The sequence below is a fragment of the Nothobranchius furzeri genome, chromosome 18, assembly GCF_043380555.1.
Source record: "Nothobranchius furzeri strain GRZ-AD chromosome 18, NfurGRZ-RIMD1, whole genome shotgun sequence".
Classification (NCBI taxonomy): Eukaryota; Metazoa; Chordata; class Actinopteri; order Cyprinodontiformes; family Nothobranchiidae; genus Nothobranchius; species Nothobranchius furzeri.
The window spans coordinates 14,966,747-14,977,199 of record NC_091758.1 but is presented as its reverse complement, the minus strand read 5'-3'; the positions used below and the strand labels follow the sequence as shown (position 1 = coordinate 14,977,199).

The following is a 10,453-nucleotide window of genomic DNA, read 5'->3' as shown; positions in this document are numbered from 1 at the left end:
TCATGTGTCCAGCTGATGGTGTTTTTCTGTTTATGTGACGTTACTGAAGGAACATCCTCAGCTTACAAGTAATATAACAGCAAAAACACAACATTCAATCCCTTCAAATAACCCAGTTTTATCACTCTCCACATGCAGCAAATATTTCATCTGACTTGAATTAACGTTCACACAATGTTTTATCTATTTTTCATCATACCTTCATGTGAGGAAACAAGACAAACGCACGACTTTATTTCACCACCGTTTGGCCTGATTGGCCTCATGGAAACATGGAGCAGCGCCCTCTCATTGGTTGCTGTATTCCAGTGTTCATGTGTCGTTGTTCAACCCTTTTTATGGCCAAGTTCACGAACTCTTAGCATTACGGGATTTCACCCAAGAAATCAGAGCTAAGGTTAGTCACGGTGTGCGCCATGGCGCCACCAATCAGGACGGGGCTACAGTGCGCCAAAGCAGAGCCAGAGAAGGCCTCGGCATCCTCGCGTGTGTACGGTCAGATCTCTGAAACTAACAACGCTCGGTTTCTCAAAGTTTCACGTCACAAGGTTAGTTGTGCTAAATGAGGACGTATGTGTTGTAAATGTTAAACGCCATGAAGCTGGTGAAATCACGTCCGCCATTCGAACATGAACAAGGAAAATAAAGTATTAATATTTTGGGTAAAATCTGTTGTTTTCAGACATAACCATATATTCATGGTAACAGTAATAATATAAAGGATGACACTAAATACATTTTGCGGTTTTAAACTAAGATTTCTATGGGAGAAGGACAGCGACTGTGCCAACCATTCTCACCATCAGTGATGATGCTGATGAACAGGAAGAAGATGACACTGAGGCAGATCCTCAAATATTAAACATTCTAAAATATTCTAATAATCTATATTTGATCAGAAATAGTATCATTTGTTCAACAACTTTTCAAAAAGTATTACACAATCATCCGTTTATATTCAAATGTACACAATTGTGATGTATTCTGTATTTTTGAACAATCATATAATGTTCTAAAATTAGCAACATTATTCTAAAGTGTCTTATAGTTATACTAATAATATAGTATTAGTAATACTGTAGTAATAATAGTATAGTAGTGCGTAGTGTTAAAAATAATGTTTGTTTAACTTGTTCGTGTTTTATTTTGGGAATTATTTTGCCAGAACAGGGACAACGTCCGTTTTCCTCTCATTTTCTGCATGAAGTTAAATATTTTTGAAAACTAACAACAGAAATACACTTTTGCTATAAACTACAATAACTCCGTGGAGTTGAAATAAAAATAAAAAACGACTAATGAGCGCCCCAGAGGGTCAGCAGCAGTAGAAATAACACTCCAGAATGAACATCACACACACGCACGCACACACACACACACACACACACACACACACACACACACACACACACACACACACACACACACACACACACACACACACACACACACACACACACACACACACACACACTCACACACACACACACACACATGGTTGTTTTTTTAAATCAGGTCTGTTGATCTTCTGACTGATGGATGTACTTCCTGCCTGTTCCCGAATCTCATCCTGGTATTCCAGGCTCTTTGTCCCAGTACTTCAGACTTTTCCCAGTTAAAAGTTGGATGATTTTAGCTGACATGAAAATAAAAATAATGTCATGTCCCCTGAGCTCAGAGATAGTGTGCTTTTATTATTTTATTCCATCTCTAAATGTTGATGCTGCGGTATTTGCATTCCAGCTTAGCCTATCACGAGAATGCAGCTGAGAATGGGTCTGCAGCGCGCACACACACACACACGCACACACACACACACACACACACACACACACACACACACACACACACACACATACACACACACACACACACACACACACACACACACACACACACACACACACACACACACACACACACACTCACACCACATCCATTTGTATCACTTCACACACACAATTCTGGAATCCTTCATCTGTCCTCTGGTCTAACCAGTGTGTCGAAGTTCAAACAAAAAATGTGCACGCTGGAGTGCACGCCGAGGCCAACTCAGACGCCCAGAGGCACCCGGCTGAAATGCACCCCGACGGGGGAATCAACAAATCATAAATCAGCAGATTTCTACCCTGTGTGCATGTCTCAGATCAGGTTTAACATTCTTGCCTCTCAGCTGGAGGGGCAAGAAGGACCCGAGGAGAGAATCACTTCTCTTTCATACATTTTCTCTGTTTCTGGATTAGGAACTAAAACCAGAAAAGGGGAAAATAAACAGCAGGTCTGGCTGTCCGCTTACTTCCTGTTTCCTGTAGGGTTGAATCTGGCCTGTTGTGACCCTCCATGTTGCGTTTCTGACTGAAATGATTCGTACTGATGCTGCTCCGCTTCCTTTCTCAGGTCTCATGCACTTTCAGCTGAAGCTAGACTGAAAGCAGCTGTTTCTGCTCTTTATGTTGTCTGGATTCTAAATCCAGGTCAATTAAAAGAGCGGCTACGTGCACGCGCACGTCCGTGCGCAAGGGGCGGGGGGTGATGGAGAAAGAGAGGAGGGTGTTTTATAACTCATCTATGAGGCTCCTCACCCTCACCCGGCCCCACAAATAGGTGCAATAAATAATAGGAGCAGTGGGTGGCGCTCTTAAATCACGAGCGAGATGTCCTCTCTCTCTCTCTCTCTCTCTCTCTCTCTCTCTCCCTCTCTCTCTCTCTCTCTCTCTCTCTCTCTCTCTCTCCCTCGCCCAACCCTTTAGCATTAGAAACCTCAGAGAAAGAATTACCTCTCCCAAGTCATCGGTGAGAATTTACGACTGGTCTACAAAAGCACGTGACCACCCCTCCCCGTTCGTCCGTGTCGCTCTCGCTCTGTCTCCTCCCTCACCTTCCCCATCACACACGCGCGCGTGCGCGTTCGCCACCCCCTTATTTGAACGGCGCATCCAGCTAAAACCGAAGTACAGTGCGTCGCCATAATTCACTAATACATCATAAATCGTAGAAAGTGCCGCGTTACAACGAGCAGGAGAAACCTGACAACTTAAGGTGCCCCCCCTCTGCTCAGCTGTTCGCTCTCCAACAGCTAAATGAGCTCTTATTTTGTAAACTCGTTCTCGGGGCGCTTCCCTAACGGTCCAGACTACCAGCCGCTGAATTATGGAGTCAGCAGCGCGGCTTTCAGGGACTCTTCCTCCGCCACCGCGCACCACGCCACCGGCTCCTACGGCTACAGTGGCATGGATCTGACCGTGACCAACCGGGGAGGAGAGTGCAACAGGGCAGACAGTGGACGACACTTTGGGGGCGGCTCGCTGGCTGAGAACTCCCTGGGCTTTGGCTTCAGACAGCCCCCCAGCTGCTCCCCGAACTCCGCGGGAAGCTCGCTCAAGTCCGGCGGGGTTGAGAAACCCCAGAAAGACGTGCCCTCACTGTGAGAACCCGGTAGCACTACCCTCAGCTCTCCATTGTCCTCCTCGTCTTCATCACCCGCTGGCGGCGCGGCGCTGCGCTACACGGAGCTGGACGACGCGTCATCGGAAACAGAGGAGCTGTGGAACAACCGGGACGCCGGTCACGGGAGTAATCCGACGCTCAGCGCCGAGCGGGTGGTTCAGAAGAAAGAGAACACTCCGACGGGATCAGGGGCGTACAGCGAGGCTCAGAGCCCGCAGATCTTCCCCTGGATGAGGAAGCTTCACATCAGCCATGGTACACGCTGCTCTTCATCATCCTCATCTTTATCTGTTGTGTTAGTCACAAGTTTGTTATTGATGGAGCCACAGAGCTGCTGACAGCTGACACCCCAACAGAACAGTCGGTGCTTTGATCTGATTGTAAACTGGGCCCTGAACAGTGACAGCCGGGAAGAACAACGCACTGGTCATAGGTCACGAGTCAAAATCATTCCAGAAATCTCAGCATATGGGGAGAATAAATATCGCCTTGCTTGGTTAGAGAAAATATTCAGAATATATCAAAGTCATGTTGCACCCGGTTTTACTCTTAACCCCAACCGGCCTGCTTCAGCGTCTCTTCATCTTTTATTCTCCTTTTCTTATTAAGTCCCGCATAAGCGCGATAAACCTGCCGGGAGAAGAGACCCGGGCAAAGCCCAGCAGTGTGGGAAAGGCAGGAGGGAAGCCGGGAGGCTCTGGCTGCTCTTTTGAAAAGAGAAGCTTTATTGCTTGTGGGAACTTTATTAGAGAGGTGAGGCCGAGGCCGAGCAATAAACCCCCGAAGGGAAGGAGAGCGAGAGAGAGGAAGGAAACAGAAACGTAACAATCCAACCGAATCGTTTAGGAGCAGCTGGTTATTATTATTATTATTATTATTATTATTATTATTATTATTATTATTATTATTATTATTATTATTATTAAACAGCCCTTGTTATGGTTTTGTGTTTCTATAAATGTGTAACGATTGGTGCAACATAACCAAACAGCAGAAACAATCTCAATTAAAACGTCAGACAAATGGACCAATAATAATAATAATAATAATAATAATAATAATAATAATAATAATAATAATAATAATAATAATAATAATAATAATAATAAACGTTTTGTCCTGACCCCTCAGATATGAACGCGCCCGACGGGAAACGCGCGCGGACAGCCTACACCCGTTACCAGACTCTGGAGCTGGAGAAGGAGTTCCACTTCAACCGGTACCTCACGCGGCGGAGGCGCATCGAGATCGCGCACGCGCTCTGCCTCACGGAGCGGCAGATCAAGATCTGGTTCCAGAACCGGAGGATGAAGTGGAAGAAAGACAACAAGCTGAAAAGCACGAGTCCCGATGCGGACAGCAGCGCCTTCCAGGCTTAAACATTCAGAACGGACCCGAACCGCACCGATCCGTGCGGACCTGCAAGCCTGACAGGACGGAGACGGAACCATTAGCTGAATGAAATGAAGAAAACTTGAACAGAATCACCTCTAGTGAAGCTGTCAGAGAAGAAACTGGTCCCGGATTAAAATCTAGAATTCATCAGCGCGTGATGTTGTCACATTAGCTATGGCGTAGCCTACAGCTCCTGATGTAGTCATGAACGTGAGAGGAGATGAAAACATGACCTTTATCTTCTCACTCGCTCTGACCATTGTTGTCAAGTGCAATGTTGTGCTGTGTGTGTGTGTGTGTGTGTGTGTGTGTGTGTGTGTGTGTGTGTGTGTGTGTGTGTGTGTGTGTGTGCGTGTGTGTGTGTGTGTGTGTGTGTGTGTGTGCGTGTGTGTGTGTGTGTGTGTGTGTGTGTGTGTGTGTGTGTGTGCGTGTGTGTGTGTGTGTGTGTGTGTGGTGTGTGTGTGCGTGTGTGTGTGTGTGTGTGTGTGTGTGTGTGTGTGTGTGTGTGTGTGTGTGTGTGTGTGTGTGTGTGTGTGTGTGTGTGAATATAAATCAGCCCCCAGCCTTCCTTGTCGCATCTATGTGGTGTAGTTCTATAACCGGGTGCTTTTTGTATGGTTTGTAGTTTGAGTCAAAACAAAAGGAGAAATAAATTTTGTCATGAAACCCTCACGGTGGACCTAGAAACGATCTTCTGGAGAAATGTCTCAGACTCCTATGCCTCCCCCCTCCTCCCACCCCCCCCCCCCCCCCCACACACACACACACACACACACACACACACACACACTGACAACAAACCATCAGCTCTAATTAGATGCTCTTCTGTCTCACCGCCCTGAGCGAAACCGATTCCGGTATAATCCGGTTCCCGTCTCCTGGGCCACCTGTTGAACTTTAAACTCACCAGATCAGAACGGTGCCGTATCTCTAACGGGACCGTCGGGAGATGTCCTTCTGCGGCTGATCCGAACGGTCTCGCGGCCGCTCTCTGAGTGCACTGTGCACGGATATTGCCCCCATCTCCCCCCGCGCAGCGCGCGCTTTGGGCCAGACGGTGAAGCCGGAGGAAAATTTGGACACTTCTACGTCTAAAAGATGAGGGTTTTATCTCCAAGTTGGATCGTAAAGCTCGGGCCTACTCTCACTGGCTCACCCTCGGTCACGTGGGGTCCATAAAGTTGGTTTTATGGTTTGGGGGAGTTGACGGTGCACTATATATTTCACATTCTAGAAAGCAAGTGACGGTTTAACGGCTGTGAGACGATCCAACGAGGGTCAGTAAAGTAGAAACAAAGCGGGAGTGGAAGTGTGTGTTTGCGCGTGCTCCAGTGCATGAGTGTGTGAAAGTGAGAGAGGGAAAACGAGAGAGAAGAGGACACTATTACCGGCAGCTCCTGCTCCGGTTCGCACTTGGAGCCCCGAGATCTCCGATCTGTTTCGCTCTGGACTCTGGGAATCTTGTGAAGACGCAGTAAGTGGAGCAGAGGGCTGTGTGTACGTGGGAGCAGAGTGGGCTCTAAGTGGGAGAAAGGGGGCTGTGTAATCAGGGGCGGATTTAGCAATTTGGGGGCCAAAGGCGAACACAGAACATGGGGCCCCTTACACTAAATTTTAGACAATCTTATCTTTAACTGGATTTGTGAAACTCTCCCCTCTTCTGACACGAGTTATTTTCCGTTTTTATTAGTCCTCCTCTTTTTTCCTGTCTCTCTCCCTGTGAGTGCTTTCTTCTTCCTGTCAGTGCTCCTATGCTTTAGCCTTTGTTTTTTCTTCTATTTTCCATTTTGGTCTCTGTTTTCCTCCCTTTAAACATTTTCCATCGCCTTTCCCTTCTGCTTCCTTTTGATGTTTACTAGAAAAACGACGTTACTTTCAGAAGTGAAGATAAAAGCTTTTTTAAATCAAACTGCTGCTTTCTCTTATTGGAGCCACTAGGATAACTCAGTTTTCATGCTCCATGTTTTGACTATCGTGTCGACTTTGTTACGAACGCTCCGGCCTCTCCTCTTCTTCTTAACTGTGGTCTTGTGGCACTTGCAAACAACTATTTGGTGCATTATTGCCACCCACTGGATTGGAGTGGAATGACTACCAATCACTTCCTGTTTTTGCATTGAGTCTTAAAGGAATAGTCCATTGTGGCATTAACAGAGGGGTGCCAGCAGTCAGGGCTAGGGGCCCCCCAACATAGGGGGGCCCCAGGCGGCTGCTGACCGCTACTGTGTGTAATTACCATGTCACTCACTCACCATGTCTTGGTTTTCTGTTTGAACTCACATGTGGAAACAGAGGAATGCCATCCAGCTCTGCTGTGTTGGGGCCTGGTGAATGTCGCGAGCTCACATAAGTACTCATAGTCCTACGGTGTGTGCGTAAAGATGGCACACAGACCCAGAGATATTGTGCATGTTGCTCTGTTCCGGCCCCGCTGTGCTGGAGACGCTCGCCTTCACCAACACGTTTATCATCTTGTGTTTTAAAGAGTGTTTTACTGGATACATCCTCACCGAGAGGCTGACTAAACTACCCAGAAGATCAGTTCAGATCGTCATCCGAACTTTGTTGGTTCTTTGTTTGACACTTCGAGCAGAATATTATTAACTGCCTCCATAAATAAACTGGAATCTATTGGCACGCAGACAAAAACACCCCTGATTGCTCTGATCATCCACACACACACACACACACACACACACACACACACACACACACACACACACACACACACACACACACACACACACACACACACACACACACACACACACACACACACACATCAAGTAGGTACAGGGTCACAGCAGAATCAAATATTATTTATTTATTTGTTTATTTATTTATTTATTTATTTATTTATGAATATCAAATTACAGTGAGTGTTGAAACTGTGAGCTGCAGAAATGAGTTTTATGTACCTCGGCATGAAAGCCAGAAAACCAACAGTACTTATATTTCTAACTCCCGTACCTACATTCCGACGGTAAAATCAAATCACGACAGATTTACCGACGAGGTCACGTGACTGAAGAACACAACCCTTGAGGGTCTCCTTGGAATAACTTATGTGAATAAAAACTCACTAAACTAAATTGGCCGTCAACTCATGCTAAATAATAATAATAATAATAATAATAATAATAATAATAATAATAATAATAATAATAATAATAAATATGGGTCGAACATAACAAAATAAAACAGAAGTAAACAGCCAATGTCTGCATGCACATTTCCAGGGAAAGGAGATAAACTACATCACATATCAGGCAAACATCACCGCGAGAATGCTGCAGAAACAAAACCAACAATTTAAGGAGTAAATGTCCTTTAAATGATTAATTAACCGAGACAGTCTTTAGTTTGGCTGACGCAGTTTTCTCCTACTGGGAGCCGTATTTGGAACTGCTCCTTCCCCTCGTCTTGCTCGCTGGAACCACAAGATGGAACAAGAAGGAGGATTGTGTTCCTGGGATGACTTTTCTGCTCCCAGACCCATTGTTGTTTTCAGTCAGTCCTGGTGCCTCAGCAGCTTCCTTCTGGACACAACAGAAGGAAGAGAAACCATGGAGTAGATCAAATGGTCTATAGTTCCTGCTTTCCCGCCCTGCATAGAATGGATTAATAATAATATAATAGTAATAATAATAATAATAATAATAATAATAATAATAATTTTCTGCGTTTCCTCGCGCGCTGGGGTCGACCTCGAGGCGGGTTTGGAGATTACCTTGCTGAAGCTTCAGTTAAGTGAACAGGTATGGAAAACAGTTAATTTACTTCCTGTATTTAATGATGAAACAGAAAGGCGTGTCTGTCTCACGCGCAGCTCCGCATGCCTGAACAGGCCACGTGATCATGTCGGGATCCGTGTGCGGGTGGCGGTTTCCCGTTTGCACAGGCTCCAGGCTTAATGTGCACGATGTGTACGGGCTTGTAGAAGGTACTGCGTGTATGTGTGTGTGTGTGTGTGTGTGTGTGTGTGTGTGTGTGTGTGTGTGTGTAATTTGGAGGCCATAGGGGCGACAAGACACATAGCCTGGAGTCTTATGCACGCGCACACGCACACACGTTCAACTTTCTTGCTCCTTCGTTTCAGTCCTGACTTTATTGCAGTGCACGTCAAGGCGAATGACGTCACAGTCCGCGTACCCAGTGACCAATATGTGAAGACAGATGACCTTTGGACGCTGATGGGGATGAACGGCTATCCCAAGTCTCATGAATTATGGATGACAAGGAGTCACCGCGAGGTCAGCAGACAAGCTCGAGCTGTAGGGCTTCCGCGCATGCGCGCGAGTGGATACAGATTTTGTCTTCAATCAACGCGGATCTTTTTATCGCGCTAAGGAAATACTCTTCCTCTACTTCCGGAATGCGTTCGGACAAACAAAGAGCTCATCTGACGGAGCTTTGACTCTGTCCACCTATGATTCCAACCTTTGGATTCATCCTAACAGAAATCATAAATGAAAGACCGAATTATTCTGTCGGTGAAGAGGTCCCTTCTGATGACCCACAGAATCACTTTGATGTTAAATTCTAACCGAGATATAATAAATATTTGAGTCTTAAGAATATAATAACACCTTTATTTGTCCCTCATTTGGGAAAATGCATCATTGCAATGGCTCAAGGAGAGAGGACGCAGCAGCAGCACACACATATATCACACAAGCCTCTTGTGTGATATATGTGTGTGCTGTGGTGTGCACATGAAGCATACCGATGCTGTAGTAAAACAAAAGGTATATTAATTTATTATTTATTTATCATTTATTATTAATTTATTATTAATAAAACCTTGTTGCAGCACTAAAGCAGAAAAATGAGATTTTGCAATAAATATGCCAAATATTTACTTATGAATTGTTTTAGAGCCCTTTTATTGGCAGAATCTGGTATTAATGTAGTTCTCACAAAAAAATGGGTCCCAACGTGGTTTGTGTGGCGTTGCCATAGTGTGACGTCATAGGCACAGATCCCCTGTCCTCTTTTTGGAAATGGAAATATGGTCACCCTGTATTAAACAAACTGTCCACCCGGGCTTTTGCGCTGCACAGAGACGCTTCGCTGCCTATGACTGAACGTCAGTTTAGAGTCAGTCTCATGCAGACTAACCAATGGAGAGAGGGCCTCAAGTTAAGACCCTCTCCTCATTGGTCAGTCCACACAAGGTGGGTCAAATAATACCCTGAGCGGGTTACGTGACGTCAGGCATTCAAGTATTGAGTATATTTACTGCATATTACAGTAAAATATTCTGTATGTGACCATATTATGGTGATCCTTGGGTCGTGATGATGGGGCCCTTGAATATTGTTGCCCAGGGTACAACAAAGTGTTAATCTGGCCCTCCACAAGAGTATTATTGTAAATTAAGACAATAATAAGGATAATAGTAGTAGTGTTGTACATGTCAGTGATGACATTTGTCGTGGAATGTTACAGATGTGTGTGTTTAGCAGTGACCATTATAAAGTCTAACATGCAGCTTTTCATCATATTTAATAACTTCTATTCAAAACAGAAGAAACGCGTTGATTTGATTGTGAAAATCTTTCTTTTTGCACTTTAATTCACCACTTTTGATTAAAAAGGAACTAAATAT

General features: G+C 45.1%; 2 protein-coding genes across 3 annotated transcripts in view; both read left to right on the top strand.

Moving 5' to 3' along the window:
• hoxb3a (homeobox B3a) overlaps window positions 1–10,453 on the top strand; it is a 70,549-nt gene that overhangs the window by 5,904 nt on the left and 54,192 nt on the right. The window lies entirely within an intron of this gene.
• hoxb5a (homeobox B5a) lies at window positions 8–5,227 on the top strand. Its single transcript, XM_054741921.2, is given in 2 exon segments — window positions 8–3,702; window positions 4,579–5,227. Coding segments are annotated over 2 exon segments (870 nt in total). The 5' UTR covers window positions 8–3,080; the 3' UTR covers window positions 4,827–5,227.